The sequence below is a fragment of the Thalassophryne amazonica genome, chromosome 1 (assembly GCF_902500255.1).
Source record: "Thalassophryne amazonica chromosome 1, fThaAma1.1, whole genome shotgun sequence".
Taxonomy (NCBI): Eukaryota; Metazoa; Chordata; class Actinopteri; order Batrachoidiformes; family Batrachoididae; genus Thalassophryne; species Thalassophryne amazonica.
Genome location: NC_047103.1, coordinates 45,094,569 through 45,119,506, shown reverse-complemented (window position 1 = coordinate 45,119,506; position 24,938 = coordinate 45,094,569). Strand labels below are relative to the sequence as shown.

Sequence of the window (24,938 nt, the reverse complement as noted above, 5' to 3'; positions counted from 1 at the left end):
CGTGTGAATGAGAGGGAGCCCAGTGGAATAGTGCCGTAGAAGTACTGAAAGTAGATGAGTGCAGGCAGGGTGGATTGGGTGGAGAATGGTGGCACGAGTGATTTGTGACTGAAGAATATCTGCAAGAGTGAAGGGGAAAGTTTACAAAACAGTAGTGAGACCAGCTATGTTGTATGGCTTAGAGATGGTAGCACTAACAAAAAGACAGGAAGCAGAGCTAAAGATGTTGCAATTCTCTTTGGAAGTGAGGAGCGTGGACACGATTAGGAATGAACATATCAGAGGGAAAGCTCAGATGGGACGGTTTGGAGACACAGTCAGAGAGGTGAGCTGGTTTGGACATGTGCAGAGGAGGCACCCAGGATATATAGGCAGAAGGAAGCTGAGGATGGTGCCACCAGGCAGAAGGAGAAGAGGGAGGCTAAAGAGGAGCTTTATGGATGTTCTGAGAGAGGACATGCAGGTGGTTGGTGTGACAGAGGAAGATACAGAGGACAGCGTGAGATGGAAACGATTCATCTGCTGTGGTGACAGCCGAAAGAAGTTTTTTTTTTATTATTATTGTTGTTTGGTTTCCAGGATGTTCATTTTTTTTTTTTTTTTTTTTTGGGATTTGTGCAGACGGTACCTCTGCAGGCCCATGTGGATCTTGCTTCATTGTGTCTGTCCAGTGACACAGTTGACTTTGGCACCTGCTTCCTGGGACAGTCGCAGATCAAAGAAGTAAACCTGTTCAGCAGTGGAGCTCACATTTCCTGGAAAGCAGTTACAGGTCAGTGTATGCTGCACTTTGGACCGTCATTTCATTGCATATTTGTTCTGACTCTTCTTCTTGAATACAAGCAACTTTCCTCAAAGAGGTAAACATCAGAGAATGTTTATTTGCATGGTGCAATAGTGCAACATTTTGAATTATATGATATCACATAAAATAAAAGCTGACCGATAATATTCATCGTGCTTTGGCTTTGACTCGGTCTTGGTCTGTCTTTTGTGGAGAAATGACTTCACAGTTGAAGGATATCTCTGTGTGTGTGTGTGTGTGTGTGTGTGCGCGCGCTCACGCACGCAGAGGGAGACTCACATGTGTTCAAAGTGACACCAGATTCTGGACTACTCAGATCTAAGGAGCTCCGTGTGTCCACCTGCACCCAGCATCTGCAGATCAGCTTCACAGCCAGGTAACAAACTGTGGCTTGTCATCATAGTGTGCTTAAAGGAGACTGAAATGTTTCAGCAGTGATGTTGTTGACAGGTATTCTTAAATGATAATAAATAATTTTAAAATGTGTTGTGTGTTTTAGTGAGGACAGAGAGTTCAGGGCTGAGGTGACCATCCAGTCACCTCTGGTGAAGACTGCTGTCACTTTGCAGCTCCGAGGAACAGGATCCTTCGACGAACGCCACATAACAAATAGCATGTTCGGATAGTGTCAGTCCGAAAGTGTTATCGTCTGTTGCTGTCTGTTAGCTTGAAGACCAGATGTAAACACATGGGTGTGTAATTGTATGTCAGAACACAATATTTGGAGAAAATGTGACAACGTACATGATGGAAGTTGAAAATAGTCCTGCATGAGCTACAGGTTTGACCCCCGAGTCAGAAGACAAGAGTTGCATTCCATCTCTGTCTGCCACATTTCCTGTTTGCTTATTCAAGGTCTGTTAATAGAGTGCAGGAAAATATTTAAAGAAAAATTAATCAGAACATGAATACAAGTAATAAATTTTTTTTTTAAATAATAATGTGATGTATCGATCTGTCCCACACTGTAGACAATGAACTGCAAGATTTAGAAAATTATACAAGCAATTAGATATGCAAAAATAGTATCATACAGGTTTTAAAGACCAAATCTTTAAAAAATAAATTTAAAAAATGATAAACTCTCAGTATCCTCTGCAAGGTCCTGTATTTGGTCCCTTGGCTGCCAGTTTTGTTGTCTGTTTTTTAATGATATTGTCAAAGCAAATAGGTGAGCACCATAACCACATAACTTGTAGCTAACTGATTATGAGTGTCTCTCTATTTTGTTAATTAAGAGAGCCAATGAGTGAGTGAGCTGCAGCTAAAGAATACCATATTTTTCACTTTCACATATATACATCCAGGAAGTTCACCATCAATTACCATGCTTGCCTATGAATGTGGTGAGTAACACACCAGACTTGTACTATGTGACGTGCAAAAACAACCATATGCTTCATCACAACTGTGGTTACAGAAAATCTCCAACATGTGACAGAAATTCAAAAACAGCTCATATTGTATATTGACAAAATTGGGGATCTTTTTGTGTACGCACATTCTCTGTTATGGTTCGGCTACACATGAGTAAAACCAACTCTCAAACGCATACAATTTGCACAGCAACACAAAGAACACAGCACAAATCATAACCAGTGCCACTAACAGCTGATAACTGATACCAATGATTTCATGAAGGAAATTGTTGCACTTCTGGATACAATCATATTTTTATGTTTCTGAAAGCAAATTTGAATTAAACATAATTTCATGGATTTGTATTAAAATAGGAACTGCTGTTTACAGTGTTTAAATTTGGCGTTACTATGACATTCTTTATCTGCCTGTGGCTTAACTTCAAACATTAAATTCATCCTTGGTTAACGCAGAAATCTCATGAACTGAAACTTTGCTGGAATAAAAAAAAACTTCTTGAAGTTTCATTGGCCTTTCTGTAAAAACTACTCTATATTGGGCTCTGACACTTTGTGTTCTGAAAGATACAGGTGAAAACTACTGAATCTCATATTTTATGCTGTGTTGGCATCTTTTATTAAGTGAAATAAAGGAGATAAGTCTACCAAGTTCCTTGTAAAGCCTTGTTGCTAATCACAGGGTTCTGATGGCCACTGGAGGTCACTGTTACTTGTCAGAAAAATAAAGTGAGGGCAGATTTGTGTACACAGAGTAATTTCACAAGCACTGGCTTTTTTTGATTTAAGTTTCACGTGTTTATTGAACTGAAAAACGAAACATATAGAGCACCACAAGGTGGCAGTATTTCTCATCTTGACCTGCATTGCAAATTACCGTATTACATCACTCCCACTTAATTTTACAATAAACAAGACCTTTTTTTATTGTACTAACTTAAATCACTTAGATGTATTATACTTAGACTCTTCACTTAGACTATAAGTCCCCCTTTTTACCAAAAACTTAGAAAACTAGCAAGACATTTTAATTCCCCATTTTTTATTTTCTATCTTGCTTACCAGTAGTCTTAACTTAGGCTCTATCAATACTAAACATTAGCCTACAACTTATACATATCAGAGCTACACAGCACAAAGTCCAATTTCTCTCCTAAGATACTCAAACTTCTGTTTTGCTAATGGCTTGGTCAAAATATCTGCCTTCATATCATCTGTAGGACAGTATTGCAATTGAATTTGTCCATTCTGCACACATTCACGAGTGTAGTGATAACGAATATCTATGTGCTTTGTTCTTGAATGATCAACTGGATTCTTTGCTATGGCAATAGCTCCTTGGTTGTCTTCCAGAATCACAGTTGGCGTAGCATCCATTCCGAGATCACTGAGTAGTTGTGTAAGCCAGGTACATTCTTGTGCTGCCTGGCTGAGAGCGACGTATTCAGCTTCAGCTGTTGACAGTGTGACGGTGTTCTGCTTCTTGCTGAGCCAGCTTACTACTCCTCCACTCAGTAGAAAGACATTCCCGGTTGTAGAGCGACGATCATCCTGATCTCCTGCCCAGTCAGCGTTTGAGAAACCCACTAAAGTTCCAGACTCTGACCGCTGGTACTTGAGAGCAAGATTCATGGTACCTTTCAGGTAGCGAAGTATCCTCTTCACAGCAGTCATGTGGGCATTGTTTGGTTCGGCGTTAAACTTTGACACAGCACTCACTGCTTGTGCGATGTCTGGCCTGGTGGCCATTGCTGCAATTACTGGTAGGTACCTGGATTCACTGGCTTACTGACACCATTTTTCTGTAACTTCACATTTGCATCAGCTGGGGTTGTGACTGGATTGGCTTTATCCATCCCATATTTCTGAAGAATGGCTTCAATGTAATGCTTCTGGTGAAGGTATACACAGTTGTTTGTCTTGTCTTGAATGACTGAGATGCCCAGTATGTAAGACAGCTCACCCATGTCTTTCATCTTGTATCTCTTCTTCAAAGCAACTTTCAAGTCACACATGCTCTCCAGTGACTCTGTGATCAAAATCAGATCATTGACATACTCAGCTAATATCTCTAGTTCCTGTCGAGCTCTCACGAACACACAGGGGTCTGATGTGCTCTGGTTGAATCCAAGATCTTTCATGAACTCTGTGAAAGTCTTACTCCAGCAGCGAGGTGACTGCTTAAGGCCGTAGATTGACTTTTTTAGCTTGCACACTAAGTGCTCTTGGCCTGGTTTGACGTATCCATCTGGTTGCTCCATGTAGATTTCTTCCTCTAGATGTCCATTCAGAAATGCAGTAACCACATCCGTCTGGTGTACATGCATGTTATTCTGAACAGCAAAGGACAGCAATGTACGAATTGAGCTGAATTGTACTACAGGTGAGAAGGTTTCATCGTAGTCAGCGCCGTAATTCTGTGAATAGCCCTTAGCAACAAGTCTACACTTGTATCTCCATCACTATGGTGCTTGACTTTGAACACCCATCTTGAACCTATTGGCTTTCTGTCTTTTGGCAATTGCACCAAGTCGCAAGTCTCATTTTCAAGTAGGGACTCGTACTCCAAATCAGCTGCTTCCTTCCATTCCTTTGCATTAGGGCTCATCATAGCTTCCTTCAGTGTACTTGGTTCATTTACACTACAGACATTGGCATAATGGTCAACAGTCACTATGTCTAAAAACTCATTATAGCCATACCTTTTTGGGGGCTTTCTGACTCTGCCACATTCTCTCTGAGATTCGCTGACTGGTGTCTCATCAGCTGATGCTCCTCTCTCATCAGGACCACTGCCAGCATCACTGTCTGAACAAGACACTTCCACTTCCTGTTTCCAGTCAAAGTCTGCTTCATTGAAGATGAGGTCCCGGTGAATCGGAATCCTTCTTTTCTCCTCATCAAACAGACGGTATCCCTTGGCATTGTTGGCATATCCCACGAAAGCGAAGCTTCACCGCTTTCTTGTCCAGCTTTCTCCTTTCTACTTCTGGAACATGTGCATAGGCCACACAGCCAAACACTCATGTGACTGATGTTCGGCTTTCTGCCATACCATCTCTGGTACGGGGTCTGTTGCTTCAGAACTGACGTGGGCAGCCTGTTCTGCACGCAGGCTGCTGTTGCTACAGCCTCTGCCCAAAACATTTTTGGCAGCATACTCCTTGCTGCTTCAACTAAAGTCCGATTTTTTTTTTCTTTCAGCTACACCATTTTGCTGTGGTGTATGGGGTACAGACATTTCGTGGTGGATGGCTTGAGCTCTCAGGTATTTTTGGAATTCTTTCGATGTGTATTCCCCACCGTTGTCTGTTCTCAGTCTTGTAACTTTTTGTCCACACTCATTGGAGAATGTTCTTTCAAATTCTTTGAACTTGTTGAGCACTTCACTTTTTTGCCTCATGACCTTGCAGCATCTTGAGTAGTCATCAATGAATGTCACGAAGTACTTTGATCCACCTATGGATTCAGTCTGCATGGGACCACAGACGTCACTATGAATCAGCTGCAGCTTGCGCTTTGAGCGGATTTCTCCCACTGACTTGAATGGCTTTCTAGACAGCTTGCCCTCCACACATGCTTCACAGAAGGAGTTCTCTTTTTCTGCAGAATAGTCCATTCCACTCACCAGAGGTTTAAGCTCCTTCAGCATGGTGGCATGGCCCAGTCTTTGATGCCATAGACTGGCTGCAACTGATGCACTTCCTGCTGTATGAGGAACAGGCGTACTCCCCTCCACATCCAGCTGATATAATCCATCGGATCGTTGTGTTCCCATTCCTCGAAGATCTCCATCTTTTCCACGTATGTAGCACCGGGTCTTCTTGAACTGCACTGTATTCCCTTTTTTCGCAGCAGCTCCCACTGAGAAAAGATTCCCAGACAGCTTGGGAACATAAAGCACATTGTACATTGTGACATCTTTGACATCACTAACTTTGAAAGTCATTTTCAGTTTTACATTAGTGAGTCCTTGGGCATCAACTACTCTGCTATCGCCCAGTTTCACTGATTGTGGCTTAGTGAATTCCTGGTAATCCTAAAGTATTTCTTTTGAACATGTCATGTGTTTTGACGTTCCAGAGTCAATCAGCCACTCGACCTGCTTCACTTTCTCATTCTGATTATTCTCTCTGGCAACAAATGTACTCTCAGTTGCACTCTCAGAATTCTCATTATCCTCACATGTCATCCGTTTAGCCTTGTGGGTTTGATTTTTATTTTTTTAACTTTGGACAATTTCATTTTAGATGTCCTTCCTTCCCACATTTAAAACACTTCCATTTAGATCTGTCCAGTCCCTCAGGCTGTGAATCCCACGCACTTGAGTTGCCATTGCAGAGGCGCCACCTGCTGTTGCACCACTGGTACTGTCATTTGCCTGCACTCGTTTTTGTTCCTCATTTACCAATGATTGCTGCACGAATTGAAGAGTCGACCTGTCCATCTTTCCGTCTCTAGGGCAGTGACAATTGTTGCATAGCTGGGTGGAAGACTACCCAGTAATGTCACAATATGATCCATCCATCCATCCATTTTCTTCCACTTTATCCGGAGTCGGGTCACGGGGGCAGCAGCTCAAGCAAAGCCACCCAGACCTCCCGGTCCACACACACCTCCCCCAACTCCTCCGGGGGAACCCCAAGGCGTTCCCAAGCCAGCCGAGAGATGTAGTCCTTCCAGCGTGTCCTGGGTCTTCCCTGGGGCCTCCTCCCAATGGGATGTGCCCGGAACACCTCTCCAGCGAGGCGTCCAGGGGGCATCCGGAAAAGATGCCCGAGCCACCTCAACTGACTCCTTTCGACAATATGATCCTCCTCCTCAGCACCGATAGCACCAAGTTGATCAGTTAATTCTTTCATGCACTTCAAATGCTCGGTTATCGTTTCTCCTTCCGTCATTTCACATCTGAAGTACTTCTTCTTTAAAAACAATTTATTAGCTAGGGTATCTCTCTCAAAATGTCCCTTCAGCGTATCCCACGCTTCTTTAGGTGACTGGCAACTTGTAATCAAGTACAGTTGAGATGTACTTACATTAAGCACCAACATTGAAAATGCTTTTTCTTTATTCCTAGCGAATTCGGCTCGAGCAGCTGAGTTAGCATCTGCTGCTAATGTTTCCGTCTCCATTACCATGCCCCATAGACTTCGAGATTTCAGCAGATGCTCCATCTGGAATTTCCACGTAGCCCAGTTGTCTGGTCCACTTAGCTTGTCGATAAACAGTCTGTCCTCCATTGTGAATCCAGCAATACCGAGTACACCACACAAAATCCGTGTAAATCCACTGTTTTAAGCTAATTTACTGGAACTGACTGGGACCGACTGGGACCATAACCTATTGAAGTTTCACGTTTATTGAACTAAAAAACGAAACATACAGAGCACCACAAGGTGGCAGTATTTCTCATCTTGACCTGCATTGTCAAATTACTGTATTACAACATTTTTTGACGTTTCAAATGGCTTGTAGGATTCAAGAAAATTACTTACAAATACGGTTCATTCAAATGTTAGTGTTTGTCTGAAGAAGTGCTTCAGTTTGCCGCCCTTGTTTGTTTGCCATTGGAACGTATTTGCCGATTACCGCAGCTGGCCGCTGGGTGTCGCTGCTGGTCGCCTTGTTGGCACCGCTGCGGAGCGTCAGCGCTTCCTGTCTCACGTCGCCGTTGACATCAGAAGCGCAGCTTTTTCACTGTGGTGTGAAGACGAGCGAAAAACAGGCTAAGTGTCCGTGCGCAGAGAGAAAAACTTGTTTTTATTCTCTCCGTAAACGCACTCCTGGATTATGTACCTGGGAGAAGAGTCTCCAGCCTGAACACGGCCTGAGTTTTGTCGTTTTTTGCGCTTCAGCACAGTTTCCGGGATATCAGCCTGACTTGTGGGAAGCTCTGCTCTGCATCTGTGGGATTTCTCTCTGACGGTCGTACATCTTTGACAACTTCAGCAAACTCACTCATTTATCAACATAAAACCCTCCGCAACAACTGGCGTTTGCAAAAACATGGACACACAAAGATAAGGTGAGAGCTCACTGTGGATTAATTTGAATGTTTTTTAACCAACGTGCCAGGACAGAAAACTTGCAAATCAGTTGAAGTCGTCATTAAAAGCAGGTGTTTTCAGTATAACTTGGAATTTTGTTTTATATAGGAACTACTGATTTGTTTTAAGAATATGTGTGATTTGTTGCTTAGTCTGTGTGCAAATAGTTGCGTTTAATAAGTGCTTTACTTGTCCTCTGTTAAATACAAATTTCAAATCTGGTGGTGTGGGGGATTCCACAGATAAGTCGGTGTAGTGTGAGTTTATTAGCACGTTGACATGTCCCAGATGTCTCAAGCCAAACATTCCATTTTGTTTAAGAACATCATTGTATCCTTAGTAAATACTGAATTCTATTAGTGTTGCTGTGACAAATGACAAGCTTGGATATTAGTACTTATTTGATTTTTTTTGGTACATACAGAAAAACTGTTGAACTCTTATGTTGTCTGTATAAAGTGGTATCTTGGAGTCTTGTTCACGAGTGGGGAAGCTGGAGTGTGGAATTGATAGACTGATTGGTGCTGGACCTTCATGATGAAGAAAGAGATGAGCCAGAAAGCGAGATTTTGGAGTTACCAGTCAATTTACGCTCCTGTCCTCACCTGTGGTCATGGACTTGGGGTAGTGACCAAAAGAACAGGGTTGCAGATACAAGTGGCAGAAATGGGATTCCTCCATTGAGTATCTGACCTTACTCTCAGGGACAGGGTGAGAAGCTCAAATATCCAGGAGGGACTCAGAATAGATCTGCTTCTTCTTCGCATCGAAAGGAGCCAGATGAGGTGGTTCAGGCATCTGGTGAGGATGCCCCCTAGTCATCTCCCTAGGGAGTTCTTCTGGAACATGCAACTGGGAGGAGGCCCCGGGGAAGTCACAGGACACAGTGGCGGGAATATATTTCCCAGCTTGCTTGGGAACACCATGGGTTCTCCCAGAAATAGTTAGAGGACTTGGCTAAGGATAGGGAAGTGTAGGTTGAGCTGCTTGGCCTCTTGCCACCTAGACCTGGATAATCGGCAGAAAATGAATGAATAACACCATTGTTCTTCTCATCTCATGACACTGCAACTTTGTGTTCAGGTTTCTTCCAGAATCTTTGCAATGGTTAACCAGTGGGCAAAGTCAAAAAGCAAATGGCCATATGCTTACAAAAACACTGAGGGTTTTTTAAAGCAGGGGTGGTGGCCAAGTGGTTGGTATGCTTGGTTTCACTGTGGAAGGTTCCGGGTTCAAACCTCACCCCTACCACATTTCTCCATGTAATGTGGAGTTGCATCAGGTGTCGCCGACCGAACGGTCCCTCTAAAAATTGGTCTCCCCTGATGACGCAGTTCACGACGCAGTTCACAGATTAACACCTCGTTTGTGCTTCAAACTGCACTCCAGTCATCAACTGTCTCAGCGACAGATATCTGAAGCTTTTGTACAACAATCATTTCCACATAAATTAAGCAATATTTCATCATAAAAGGTGGCGGAAGCGATCAGAGTGCCGCAGCTAAACGAACTGCTAGCTGATATGTTCACTGTGTGTCAGAGATTTCAGTGCATCACAGAATTTTGCAGAGTTTCTGCTTAAAGCAGCCCTGTTTCTGCTTAAAACTGACTTTAGAATTATTTAAGATGTTTTACCTTTATCATCTGATGGTTAATAATCCCATTAATCCTTTTGATTGCTTTGGGTGAAGAGTCTCCGTCTCAGACGTGCTACTGTGGTCTGAAATAACGCATGCGCTGATGCAAACGGCGGACTGTTTGGTCTGCGACACCGGCATAAAACCTCTGCCAAATCAACATGCAGCTCCACCTGGGATCTGCTGTGGCAATCCCGAGTGGAATCAAGGGAGCAGCCAGAGAGACTTACTTATTTGGGCCCAATCACACTTAGTACATTTGAGCAGAAGCCAAGCCAAATCAGGTGGAATGTCAAAAAGCCAAAATTCATGCCAGATCTGGGAGGGAATAAGAAGTGTAAAGGACAGCCATCCAAATACCCAGACTCTAACCCACCCTGACTGATTCTGGCACATGCCGTGTGCATGAGCCTCTGAATGCAGTACAAATCCAGGTGGAACACTGTAAGAGTACCTGGACAGCTGCCAGAATGCAGTAAGAACAATAAGAATGCACTTACAAGCCATAAGATTGCTGTCCGATTGAGGTTCGGCAGAATATACAACCCCTGGCAAAAATTATGGAATCACCGGCCTCGGAGGATGTTCATTCAGTTGTTTAATTTTGTAGAAAAAAAGAAGATCACAGACATGACACAAAACTAAAGTCATTTCAAATGGCAACTTTCTGGCTTTAAGAAACACATAAGAAATCAGGAATAAAAATTGTGGCAGTCAGTAATGGTTAGTTTTTTAGACCAAGCAGAGGGAAAAAAATATGGAATCACTCAATTCTGAGGAAAAAAATATGGAATCATGAAAAACAAAAGAACGCTCCAACACATCACTAGTATTTTGTTGCACCACCTCTGGCTTTTATAACAGTTTGCAGTCTCTGAGGCATGGACTTAATGAGTGACAAACGTACTCTTCATCAATCTGGTTCCAACTTTCTCTGATTGCTGTTGCCAGATCAGCTTTGCAGGTTGGAGCCTTGTCATGGACCATTTTCTTCAACTTCCACCAAAGATTTTCAATTGGATTAAGATCCGGACTATTTGCAGGCCATGACACTGACCTTATGTGTCTTTTTGCAAGGAATGTTTTCACAGTTTTTGCTCTATGGCAAGATGCATTATCATCTTGAAAAATGATTTCATCATCCCCGAACATCCTTTCAATTGATGGGATAAGAAAAGTGTTCAAAATATCAATGTAAACTTGTGCATTTATTGATGATGTAATGACAGCCATCTCCCCAGTGCCTTTACCTGACATGCAGCCCCATATCATCAATGACTGTGGAAATTTACATGTTCTCTTCAGGCAGTCATCTTTATAAATCTCAATGGAACGGCACCATACAAAAGTTCCAGCATCATCACCTTGCCCAATGCAGATTCAAGATTCATCACTGAATATGACTTTCATCCAGTCATCCACAGTCCACGATTGCTTTTCCTTAGCCCATTGTAACCTTTTTTTTTTCTGTTTAGGTGTTAATGATGGCTTTCATTTAGCTTTTCTGTATGTAAATCCCATTTCCTTTAGGCGGTTTCTTACAGTTCGGTCACAGACATTGACTCCAGTTTCCTCCCATTCGTTCCTCATTTGTTTTGTTGTGCATTTTCGATTTTTGAGACATATTGCTTTAAGTTTTCTGTCTTGACGCTTTGATGTCTTCCTTGGTCTACCAGTATGTTTGCCTTTAACAACCTTCCCATGTTGTTTGTATTTGGTCCAGAGTTTAGACACAGCTGACTGTGAACAACCAACATCTTGTGCAACATTGCGTGATGATTTACCCTCTTTTAAGAGTTTGATAATCCTCTCCTTTGTTTCAATTGACATCTCTCGTGTTGGAGCCATATTCATGTCAGTCCACTTGGTGCAACAGTTCTCCAGGGTGTGATCACTCCTTTTTAGATGCAGACTAACAAGCAGATCTGATTTGATGCAGGTGTTAGTTTTGGGGATGAAAATTTACAGGGTGATTCCATAATTGATTCCTCAGAATTGAGTGAGTCCATATTTTTTTCCCTCTGCTTGGTCTAAAAAAGTAACCGTTACTGACTGCCACAATTTTTTTTCCTGATTTCTTATACTGTTTCTTAAAGCCAGAAAGTTTGTCTGTGATCTGCTTTTTTTCGACAAAATTAAACAACTGAATGAACATCCTCCGAGGCCGGTGATTCCATAATTATTGCCAGGGGTTGTATTATAGCAGCACTTGAGGTGCACTTGTCGTGTGTTCAGGCACATTCGGGACATTCGGCCATGGTTCACTGTGCCGGAAACATGGCGAACGTCCCTCTGAACATGATCAGAAGGTCACGAATGCCATTTTCACGCCGTCCGATTGTTTAGAATGTGGTCAGACAACACTTCCGTTCAATGTTTTTCTACTTTGACTGTGCCCCCGAGAGTAGAGGGCATGTGCCCTACATTCTGGCTGGTTGCACAATTGTGCCCAAGTGTTTGGAATGCACTCAGACTGCTGTCGGAGGTTTCCAAGTGGGTCTCTACTTTGCCCCATTGTACGTCAAATTTTCATTTGGGCAGTGTCGCAGACTAAACGGTCCCCCCTAAAAATCAGTCTGCCCTGCCTTCGCTGCGCATGTGTCATTAGCCGCAGTTCACTGATTACCACCTTGTTTCTGCTTAAAACTGCACTCCAGTCATCATCTATCTCAGCGACAGATATCTGAGGCTTTTGTACAACAATCATTTCCACATAAATTCAGCATTATTACATCATAAAAGACGGAGGAAGCAATCAGAGCGCCGCAGCTACGCGGGCTGTTAGCTTATGCGTTCACTGCGCGTCGGTAATTTCAAAGCGTTACCAAGTATTGCCTCGTTTCTGCTTAAAACGGCCTCCGTTCTGCTTAAAACTGACTTTAGAATAATTTAAGAGGTTTTACCTTGTCATCTGATGGTTAATAATCCCATTAATCTATTTGCTTGCTTTGGGTGAAGAGACTGTCTCAGAGCTCCAAAATGAGTGGAGGCAGGGCGGACCGAATTTTAGGGGGCATCGTTCGGACTGCGACACCAGCATTCGGCCTTTAGTGTGATGGAGTGTTACAGAAACACTGATGGAGTGTACGGTTGACGTAGATGATATAATTTGCCACAAATATTTTATATTGAGGCGTAAGCTGCAATGAAGCTGCGATGAAGCCACATTTAAATGGACTGCATTTATATAGCGCTTTTCCATCTGCATCAGATGCTCAAAGTGCTTTACAGTTCTGCCTCACATTCACCCCGATGTCAGGGTGCTGCCATACAAGGCGCTCACTACACACCGGGAGCAATAGGGGATTAAAGGCCCAAGGGCCCTTAGTGATTTTCCAGTCAGGTGGGGATTTGAACCCATGATCTTCTGGACTCAAGCCCAACACCTTACCACTAGACCATCATACCCCCTTTAACACTGCTCACTGCGGTATTGTATCACTTCCTGTTCCGGAGCACAGCGGTGTTTTGCTGTATCTGTTAATTTTGGCTCTCTGTTGGGACTGTTTACACAGAGACTGCTACCTGCTGCTTTGGACTTTGAACTAATAGTCTTTTTCAAGACTTTTTTACTTTTTTACCTTTTTATTTTTTATTTTTTTTTTTTTTTACTTTTTTACTTGACTCTACTGGTGGTCGGCTCTCACTGCGGTATTGTATCACTTCTTGTTCCGGAGCACAGCGGTGTTTTTCTGTATCTGTTAGCTGTTTGATCTGCGCAGTTAGATTGATCTAGTTATCTAGATTACGATTTGTTTCCCAGTGTAATCTTTACGTGCCTTAACTAAAGCACTCCTTCTGCTGAATCACCTCTAAATTATTTACACATTATTCGCTTTGCGTGTTTTTAGGAATCCGCTAGCTTAGCGTAGCTACTAGCTCTTAGCCGATTTAGCATGGCGGCTTCTCCTGTCTCTCCCGCACTTTTCTGCTCTGGGTGTGAAATGTTTAGTTATTCCTCGGCCTCCTTTAGCAGTAATGGTACTTGTAATAAGTGTAGCTTATTCGTAGCTTTGGAGGCCAGGCTGGGCGAATTGGAGACTCGGCTCCGCACCGTGGAAAATTCTACAGCTAGCAAGGCCCCTGTAGTCGGTGCGGACCAAGGTAGCTTAGCCGCCGTTAGTTCCCCCCTGGCAGATCCCGAGCAGCCGGGAAAGCAGGCTGACTGGGTGACTGTGAGGAGGAAGCGTAGCCCTAAACAGAAGCCCCGTGTACACCGCCAACCCGTTCACATCTTTAACCGTTTTTCCCCACTCGACGATACACCCGCCGAGGATCAAACTCTGGTTATTGGCGACTCTGTTTTGAGAAATGTGAAGTTAGCGACACCAGCAACCATAGTCAATTGTCTTCCGGGGGCCAGAGCAGGCGACATTGAAGGAAATTTGAAACTGCTGGCTAAGGCTAAGCGTAAATTTGGTAAGATTGTAATTCACGTCGGCAGTAATGACACCCGGTTACGCCAATCGGAGGTCACTAAAATTAACATTGAATCGGTGTGTAACTTTGCAAAAACAATGTCGGACTCTGTAGTTTTCTCTGGGCCCCTCCCCAATCAGACCGGGAGTGACATGTTTAGCCGCATGTTCTCCTTGAATTGCTGGCTGTCTGAGTGGTGTCCAAAAAATGAGGTGGGCTTCATAGATAATTGGCAAAGCTTCTGGGGAAAACCTGGTCTTGTTAGGAGAGACGGCAGCCATCCCACTTTGGATGGAGCAGCTCTCATTTCTAGAAATCTGGCCAATTTTCTTAAATCCTCCAAACCGTGACTATCCAGGGTTGGGACCAGGAAGCAGAGTTGTAGTCTTACACACCTCTCTGCAGCTTCTCTCCCCCTGCCATCCCCTCATTACCCCATCCCCGTAGAGACGGTGCCTGCTCCCAGACTACCAATAACCAGCAAAAATCTATTTAAGCATAAAAATTCAAAAAGAAAAAATAATATAGCACCTTCAACTGCACCACAGACTAAAACAGTTAAATGTGGTCTATTAAACATTAGGTCTCTCTCTTCTAAGTCCCTGTTGGTAAATGATATAATAATTGATCAACATATTGATTTATTCTGCCTAACAGAAACCTGGTTACAGCAGGATGAATATGTTAGTTTAAATGAGTCAACACCCCCGAGTCACACTAACTGTCAGAATGCTCGTAGCACGGGCCGGGGTGGAGGATTAGCAGCAATCTTCCATTCCAGCTTATTAATTAATCCAAAACCCAGACAGAGCTTTAATTCATTTGAAAGCTTGTCTCTTAGTCTTGTCCATCCAAATTGGAAGTCCCAAAAACCAGTTTTATTTGTTATTATCTATCGTCCACCTGGTCGTTACTGTGAGTTTCTCTGTGAATTTTCAGACCTTTTGTCTGACTTAGTGCTTAGCTCAGATAAGATAATTATAGTGGGCGATTTTAACATCCACACAGATGCTGAGAATGACAGCCTCAACACTGCATTTAATCTATTATTAGACTCTATTGGCTTTGCTCAAAAAGTAAATGAGTCCACCCACCACTTTAATCATATCTTAGATCTTGTTCTGACTTATGGTATGGAAATAGAAGACTTAACAGTATTCCCTGATAACTCCCTTCTGTCTGATCATTTCTTAATAACATTTACATTTACTCTGATGGACTACCCAGCAGTGGGGAATAAGTTTCATTACACTAGAAGTCTTTCAGAAAGCGCTGTAACTAGGTTTAAGGATATGATTCCTTCTTTATGTTCTCTAATGCCATATACCAACACAGTGCAGAGTAGCTACCTAAACTCTGTAAGGGAGATAGAGTATCTCGTCAATAGTTTTACATCCTCATTGAAGACAACTTTGGATGCTGTAGCTCCTCTGAAAAAGAGAGCTTTAAATCAGAAGTGTCTGACTCCGTGGTATAACTCACAAACTCGTAGCTTAAAGCAGATAACCCGTAAGTTGGAGAGGAAATGGCGTCTCACTAATTTAGAAGATCTTCACTTAGCCTGGAAAAAGAGTCTGTTGCTCTATAAAAAAGCCCTTCGTAAAGCTAGGACATCTTTCTACTCATCACTAATTGAAGAAAATAAGAACAACCCCAGGTTTCTTTTCAGCACTGTAGCCAGGCTGACAAAGAGTCAGAGCTCTATTGAGCTGAGTATTCCATTAACTTTAACTAGTAATGACTTCATGACTTTCTTTGCTAACAAAATTTTAACTATTAGAGAAAAAATTACTCATAACCATCCCAAAGACGTATCGTTATCTTTGGCTGCTTTCAGTGATGCCGGTATTTGGTTAGACTCTTTCTCTCCGATTGTTCTGTCTGAGTTATTCTCATTAGTTACTTCATCCAAACCATCAACATGTTTATTAGACCCCATTCCTACCAGGCTGCTCAAGGAAGCCCTACCATTATTTAATGCTTCGATCTTAAATATGATCAATCTATCTTTGTTAGTTGGCTATGTACCACAGGCTTTTAAGGTGGCAGTAATTAAACCATTACTTAAAAAGCCATCACTTGACCCAGCTATCTTAGCTAATTATAGGCCAATCTCCAACCTTCCTTTTCTCTCAAAAATTCTTGAAAGGGTAGTTGTAAAACAGCTAACTGATCATCTGCAGAGGAATGGTCTATTTGAAGAGTTTCAGTCAGGTTTTAGAATTCATCATAGTACAGAAACAGCATTAGTGAAGGTTACAAATGATCTTCTTATGGCCTCGGACAGTGGACTCATCTCTGTGCTTGTTCTGTTAGATCTCAGTGCTGCTTTTGATACTGTTGACCATAAAATTTTATTACAGAGATTAGAGCATGCCATAGGTATTAAAGGCACTGCGCTGCGGTGGTTTGAATCATATTTGTCTAATAGATTACAATTTGTTCATGTAAATGGGGAATCTTCTTCACAGACTAAAGTTAATTATGGAGTTCCACAAGGTTCTGTGCTAGGACCAATTTTATTCACTTTATACATGCTTCCCTTAGGCAGTATTATTAGACGGTATTGCTTAAATTTTCATTGTTACGCAGATGATACCCAGCTTTATCTATCCATGAAGCCAGAGGACACACACCAATTAGCTAAACTGCAGGATTGTCTTACAGACATAAAGACATGGATGACCTCTAATTTCCTGCTTTTAAACTCAGATAAAACTGAAGTTATTGTACTTGGCCCCACAAATCTTAGAAACATGGTGTCTAACCAGATCCTTACTCTGGATGGCATTACCCTGACCTCTAGTAATACTGTGAGAAATCTTGGAGTCATTTTTGATCAGGATATGTCATTCAAAGTGCATATTAAACAAATATGTAGGACTGCTTTTTTGCATTTACGCAATATCTCTAAAATCAGAAAGGTCTTGTCTCAGAGTGATGCTGAAAAACTAATTCATGCATTTATTTCCTCTAGGCTGGACTATTGTAATTCATTATTATCAGGTTGTCCTAAAAGTTCCCTAAAAAGCCTTCAGTTAATTCAAAATGCTGCAGCTAGAGTACTGACGGGGACTAGAAGGAGAGAGCATATCTCACCCATATTGGCCTCTCTTCATTGGCTTCCTGTTAATTCTAGAATAGAATTTAAAATTCTTCTTCTTACTTATAAGGTTTTGAATAATCAGGTCCCATCTTATCTTAGGGACCTCGTAGTACCATATTACCCCAATAGAGCGCTTCGCTCTCAGACTGCAGGCTTACTTGTAGTTCCTAGGGTTTGTAAGAGTAGAATGGGAGGCAGAGCCTTCAGCTTTCAGGCTCCTCTCCTGTGGAACCAGCTCCCAATTCAGATCAGGGAGACAGACACCCTCTCTACTTTTAAGATTAGGCTTAAAACTTTCCTTTTTGCTAAAGCTTATAGTTAGGGCTGGATCAGGTGACCCTGAACCATCCCTTAGTTATGCTGCTATAGACGTAGACTGCTGGGGGGTTCCCATGATGCACTGTTTCTTTTTCTTTTTGCTCTGTATGCACCACTCTGCATTTAATCATTAGTGATCGATCTCTGCTCCCCTCCACAGCATGTCTTTTTCCTGGTTCTCTCCCTCAGCCCCAACCAGTCCCAGCAGAAGACTGCCCCTCCCTGAGCCTGGTTCTGCTGGAGGTTTCTTCCTGTTAAAAGGGAGTTTTTCCTTCCCACTGTAGCCAAGTGCTTGCTCACAGGGGGTCGTTTTGACCGTTGGGGTTTTACATAATTATTGTATGGCCTTGCCTTACAATATAAAGCGCCTTGGGGCAACTGTTTGTTGTGATTTGGCGCTATATAAAAAAAATTGATTGATTGATTGATTGAACATTTAAGTGTTGAAACCTCAACAGTTGAGCTTCCCATCCAACTGCTTCACTAAAAGCTTTGTTGATTCAAGCCACATTATCTTATAAGAAAATGTTGACAGGTACTGCTCAAATTATATATACAATATTTGCTATACTGTTACTGGAGGCCACATAATTTTTATGGACATGTAACAGCAATATTCTAGCTATTAATGATCATTGCTGGATCGGATGCAGCCGTTCTGCCCTGTGTCAGCTTGATCCCGTCAGGTCTCAGAAACTAAGCAGTGTGGGATCTGGTCAGTACTTGGATGGGAGACGTCTTTGGGACACCGGCAGCTGTGTGTGTGTTTCTCCAGGTACAACTGGAGTTGCGTCAGGAAGGGCATTCGGTGTAAAACTTGTGCCAAATACTTATGCTGATCTGGCTGTATCCGCTGTGGTGACCCTGGGGAAAAAACAAAACAAAAAAAACAGGAGCAGCCGAATGGACAACAACAACTAGATGGATAGATTACATAAAACAGACAGGTAGGTCAGTAAGTGTTTTCGTAAGTCCAGGAACTTATTTTTACATGATACTGAAATTGTAACAGATACAAAATTTCTTGGTATTTATATTGATGATAAATTAAGCTGTAAAACACATTAATTATGTTAAATGTAAAATGTCAAAAGCCATTGCAATTCTGCATAAAGCACAAGACTTCCTCTCCCAGCATTCATTAATCATTTTACATTACTTGTTCCACATATGAAATACTATGTTGAGGTTTGGGGAAATACACATAGAACTAATATTAATCCAATATTTCTGTTGCAAAAGAAAGCTATAACAATTATCAGTAATAAAACATATTGTGAGCCAACAAATCTGTTATTTGCTTGTTTACAAATTTTAAAATTCTGGGACTTGGTTGATTACATCATAATACAAATTATGTGTAAAGTTAAAAATAAACTTTTGCCTCAACATGTCCAGGATCTGTTTAAAATGAGGGATTCCAGCTACAATTTGAGAGGAACATTATTATTTGAGAAATTAAAGAGCCATACTACTGTAAGAAGTCATTGTGTTTCTGTCAAAGGTATTAATATTTGGAAAAACTGTGATAATATTAAATTACTGGTACCTTAGTTAGCTTTAAAAGGCTTTACAAAGAGAATATATGTACCCGTTACAATTTGAAGAATTAGGTTCACCAATTTTGTCATTGTACACTATTACTTGTTTGGTTATGTTTTGAAATTTGAGTACATTGATTAAGTTATTTGGTTCATGCACATTTCTTTTGTATTGTTGTGTGTGTGTGTGTGTGTGTGTACACATTATTTTTTATGGTGTAAGGGTGGGGTATTCATAAGCTTTGCTTCTGCTTTCACCCATTTGGCCATACGGGTTGACTGTACTTTGTTCTTTTTATGTTTTGTTATTGTCTTTGTTGTTGTTTATCTGTGTGCCGAAAAAATTAATTCATTCGTTTAGTATAAAGTAAGAATTTGATTAATTCAAATTTAATTTAACAAAATAATTTAATTTACTTCAACATAGATTTAAAAAAAAATTAATTTCCATTTTATATTCATGCACTTTATAGTCATTCAGATTTTAGCTTTAAATTCAGTTTATTTACATAGCATCAAATCACAATATACGAGGTCTATTAGAAAAGTATCCGACCTTATTATTTTTTTCAAAAACCATATGGATTTGAATCACGTGTGATTACATCAGACATGCTTGAACCCTCATGGGCATGCGAGAGTTTTTTCACGCCTGTCGGTTACGTCATTCACCTGTGGGCAGTCTTTGAGTGAGGAGTGGCCCACCCTCTCGTCGTTTTTTCATTGTTTAGGAATGGCTCAGAGACTGCTGCTTTGTTTGATAAAATTTTTTTCAAAAACTTTAAGGCACAACTGAGTGGACACCATTCGATAAATTCAGCTGGTTTTCGGTAAAAATTTTAACGGCTGATGAGAGATTTTGGTCTGGTAGTGTCGCCGTAAGGACGGCCCACGGCGCCTGACGGCGATCTGTGCTTCGAGGCGGCAGCGTCTCGCCGTTTCAAGTTGAAAACTTTCACATTTCAGGCTCTGTTGACCCAGTAAGTCGTCAAAGAACAGAGAACTTTCAGAAGAAGTCGGCATGAGGAGTTTATTCGGACATTCCATTGTTAACGGACATTTTGTAATGAAAGAACGTGCGGGCAGAGTCGCATGTTGGGCCGGACCCGACCGCGGGGGGTCGCGACAGGAAAAACACCTCCGTTGGAAACCTTAACGGGCAAGTTGGAACATGCCCAAGCTGTTAAACAATTTCTCAGTTACTCACTTGTTGAAAGCCATCAAAAGCCGCCTGAATTTTACAAATGGTTTTCAACACGGAGGTGTTTTTCCTGTCGTGGCGCACACAGATTTGCCGAGTCATCACGGAAACGACTCGGCGAATTTGCGCGCACGTCTTTCATTAAAAAATGTCCTTAAACAGTGGAATGTCCGCATAAAGTCCTCATGCTGGCCTCTTCTGAATCTTCTCTGTTCTCTCACGAAGTCCTGGGTGAATTAAGCCTTAAATTAGGATGTTTTCAGGTCGAAACAGGCCGACTACGGTGCCTGGAAGCGCTGCACGACGTCCCGGTCCGTGGGAAGTCCTTACACCGACAGAAATACCCCCTAATCTCTCATCAGCCGTTAAACTTTTCACCGAAAACCAGCTTAATTTCTCGAATAGTGTCCACTCGGATATTCCTCACAGGTCCAGAAAAAATGTTGATAAAGCAACGCGCGCCGTCTCGAGCAGCGTGTGAAACAAAGGAATTCAGCCGAGAGGGCGGGACCACATCTCATTCAAGGCCTGCCCACAGGGAAATGACGTCACCGACACGCGTGAAAAAACTCACGCATGCGCACGAGGGTTCAAGCATGATTGGTGTAATCGCACGTCATTCAAATCCATATAGTTAAAAAAAATAAATAAAAGGGTCGGTTTATTGTCTAATAGACCTCGTAAGTCACCCCAAGGTGCTTTACAAGGGTATGGTCTAAACCCCCCATTCAGAGCAAGCACATTGGTAACAGTGGTAAGGACAAACCCCCCTCGGGTGTTTATTAGTTATAGGAAGAAACCTCAAACTGACTAGATTAAGACCTAGATTTGACCTGCTGTTTGCTGATTCTCTGCTTTGCTGGTTTTCAAAAACAGCAGTTCTGCAATTTCTTCATTAATCCCTCTCAAAACCATTTAAAGATGTCAATTGTGAGTCATCTTTGTTTGGATTAAAGTACATGAACTGGGACTCTTGTCTTGTTGTGGGCAAGAAACGAGAATCTCCTCCTTTCCACACTGGAGTTTTACGTGATGGTTCTCTGGCGTGAGCACCAGCTGTTGCGTAAGCTGAAGTTGTCCATTAGGTAAAGGAATAATATCCTCTGTTTTGTGGGACTAAGTACACAGCTCCAAAGATCTGCGCTGATATCGGTCAGAATTAATAACTTCAGAGCGAATCGTCATTTTAAATCAAATGACACCTCTTTCTAAATGTTATAATACAAACAATAAACTACAACTGTTCAAAACTGTTATTTTTTTTCAACAAAATGAGACATCCCCGTTTTTTTTTTATGAATTACATCCTGACGTACAGGCGGCTGCAAGAGCAAAGCGCAGATGCTATGGAGTTACATTTGTGCCATTAATATCTGAAAGGAAATACTTTTCCATCATGTACATCAAGGATCCATGTACAGATTTTATTGATTTTTATTTATGTCCAGAGATCAAGGATCCAGTGACCAATTTCATATTTATTTACTTTAAGAATCAATTAAAAATGTCAACAACTATTATATAAAATAAAGCCTACTTTTAGTACACAGAAAAGTCACAAGAGGTACTGATAAGGGAATTGATAAAGAATCTGAGTGATAAGCGGAATTGATAATGGCATCGATATCGATAAAATCTTATCAATACCCATCCCTAATTGTATTGCACCAAATCGCATGTATCGCATTGTGAGGAAATGAATCGGCATCAAATACATATCAAATTGCATCGAATCGGTAACAGGGGTGAATTGTACCGCATCATATCATCAGTATCGCCATGTATCGCTGGTAGTGTATTGGATCGTTGTCAGTGATGAGATTCACATGCCTACTCTGCATGCCTCTGTGTGTGAACACAGCAGGAGTGAAATCAAAGACACCAGTTTCATTGTATATAAATATCATTCAGTCTTACTGAGACATATGCAATGGTTTTTGTTGTTGCTTTGGTTTATTCTGAATACACCACTGGTTATTCACGTGGTTATGGACACGTTGATCGAAAAATACAGCAGTTTTACTTGAAAGCCAAATTATGGTTAAGTGGGTTGAGTGTTTGCTTCAGGTGGTCTATTGCTGTAGAAATGGAGTCCGTTTGCCACGTCAGAGCCAGCAGTGGATAACACTTTTGCCTCACAGCAGTATAATCAGAGCCCAATTCTTTTTCTGTGTGAAGTGTGGATGTTTCCCCATGTCTGTGTGGATTCCTATAAACACACCAGTCCCAAAGGCAATGCAGCCATGTGTCTCAGTCTGACAGGTGGGTTGTGGACAACAATCTCTTGACCCATATGCCACATTCAGTCCCTGGGCCACCACTTTGAGATCTTCGCTCTGAAGAAAGTGTGCTCAGTCTTCATCTGAGATGAACTTGCCCAGAGTTATCGCTCTTGAAAGGATCACAGTCTTAACTCTCTATAAACAATAGAGCCCGACCAATATGGGTTTTTGAGGCCGATGCCAATAACAATATTTGGACGAAAAAAATGCAGATAGTCGATAAATTAGCTGATTTGCTGATAGCCGATAAATCAGCCGATATTATTATTTTTTTTAAATGAATAAAATGTTATTTTTTTGGACCCTTAACAAAAAAGGTATGAGCTAAAAACTGAAGCTTTGTCCTCATATTGATTAACTTCATAACAGAAAAGAATTTTCAAGTTCAAAAAATGCAAAATGCAATTGGAGCAGTTAGGGGGCTATTCAAACGGGCCAACTAGTAAGATATCACTCCTGAAAACGATCTTTGCCATATCACGTGAGGTAAATCTGCCCTATTATTGGATTTTGGAAAACCATGTGACAGAGAACCAATTCCGATTGGACACTCACATTGCACACGTCATCACACATCTTCTATGAGGAGTACCAAGATGGCCGACGGTGGATCGAAAGTCTGCAGAGTTAACTTTTCAGCAAAAAAAGTAAGTTTCTATCGCATATCAAAAAGTTATTTACCATTTAGTAAAGCTTGGTCCCAGCCGTCGTATGCGACGACGTCAGCCCCAGAGGGTTAATGGCGAACAGCAGTAATTCCCAGAACCCTTCCGGACGACCAGTGAATCTGAATGTTTCAACCTCTTAGCAGTAAACGAAAGTTTTTCATGCTAGAAATAAGGTCTACACAACGTGGGCTTAATAAAAAGCGTGACTGATGCAATGAAGCACATTTGACACATTACTACATAAACTGAGTTAATCAAACTGAGTTGAACTGAAATGTGGGGTGAATGTAATCGCAAAGTTATTACAAACAACATCCTTACAAACTTACTTGTATGCTTTTGTCAGCCGATCAGTGCAGTGTGACGGCAAACTACGGGGGCCGGTGATGAACACATTAAGCATACATTTAAGCAGGGGTGTAAGCAGCTCTCAGTTGAATGGAGTCAGAGCTCCATCTACTGGACAAATGGTGCAAGGACATTTTACATTGCAGACACAAACATTATTTCAGTAACTGTTCTGTTTATGAGAAATTGCTGGTGTTCTATCGGCAAAATTTCGGCCGATTGTGAGTACTTTGAAAAGGGCTTATATCGGCCGGCCGATATATCGGTCTGGCCCTACTAAACAAATTAAGTGAATCAGATGGAATCTTTGTTTTGCTTCATAATGTTTACTCAGAACGGCTTCTTCTTCCACACCATCTCATGCTGAGTTCACAATTTTCTGACACCCCCCTGTTGTTAGATGCCTACGAACCAGAGCTGAGGGTCAAAGGTTACTGTGACTCACACAAGCAGGCTATCTTTCCTCACAGGCTTGTTTTATGTGTTGCTTAGTTACACCATGAAACAAACCAAGATTGTTGCAGGGTGTGAGAAGTCACCCTGGAGCCTGACGCACTGTTCCGTTTGTGACTGTACAGAATATCAGACAGTGAAGGTGTTCAGTGAACACTGGCTTTGAAAAGTCTTCAGTTTTTCTATATTTTAGACATGTAATGTTTGCCTTCATCCTTTCTCTTGATAAAGGCTAAAATAATGAAAAATGCCCATCACAGTTTTTCATAGGTCAAGGTGATGTCTTCAAATGTTTGATTTTTTTTTTTTTTTTTTTTTTTTTTTATCACTGCAGCTGTTTGAAACCAAAGGCTTTACAACATACAAAGATTAAAAAAAGGAAATCAGCAGAAATAAAACACTTGAACATGGAAGCATCTGCGAATGTTTTCCTCATAAATGACTTAAATGCTTTTGTGGACTTGGAGAACACCTTTGATCAGGTCTCTTGGGGTATTGTGGGGGGGCGTTGCAGCAATGTAGGGTGTCAGGTCCGTTGCTGTGGGCCATCTGGTCCCTATATAACTGTTGTGAAAGCTGTGACACATTCTCAGCACACAGTCAAACATATTCCCAGTGGGTACTGGACTGTACTAGGGCTGTGTCTTGTGCTTGCCCCATAGGCTTACTTTGTACACCTGTTTAGCCCTTGACAGTGATCGCATTCTAATTCAGTACTAGACCATATAATCATGGTT

At 41.7% G+C, this 24,938-nt stretch overlaps 2 protein-coding genes across 4 annotated transcripts in view; both read left to right on the top strand.

Moving 5' to 3' along the window:
• The window catches only part of dlec1 (DLEC1 cilia and flagella associated protein), a 79,008-nt gene extending 77,277 nt beyond the window's left edge, over window positions 1–1,731 (top strand). Inside the window, exons 36-38 of the mRNA XM_034168929.1 lie at window positions 622–772; window positions 1,073–1,181; window positions 1,305–1,731. Coding sequence (XP_034024820.1) covers window positions 622–772; window positions 1,073–1,181; window positions 1,305–1,431 — 387 coding nt within the window. The 3' untranslated portion in view covers window positions 1,432–1,731. The remainder of the gene's footprint in view (window positions 1–621; window positions 773–1,072; window positions 1,182–1,304) is intronic.
• A 6,106-nt stretch (window positions 1,732–7,837) lies between these two features.
• The window catches only part of map3k22 (mitogen-activated protein kinase kinase kinase 22), a 136,611-nt gene continuing 119,510 nt past the window's right edge, over window positions 7,838–24,938 (top strand). For 2 of the 3 annotated variants that reach the window (XM_034168914.1, XM_034168906.1), the window contains exons 1-2: window positions 7,838–8,206; window positions 12,172–12,174. The gene's annotated coding sequence lies outside the window, so the exon portion shown is untranslated. The remainder of the gene's footprint in view (window positions 8,207–12,171; window positions 12,175–24,938) is intronic. The other variant, XM_034168911.1, reaches the window with a different exon arrangement.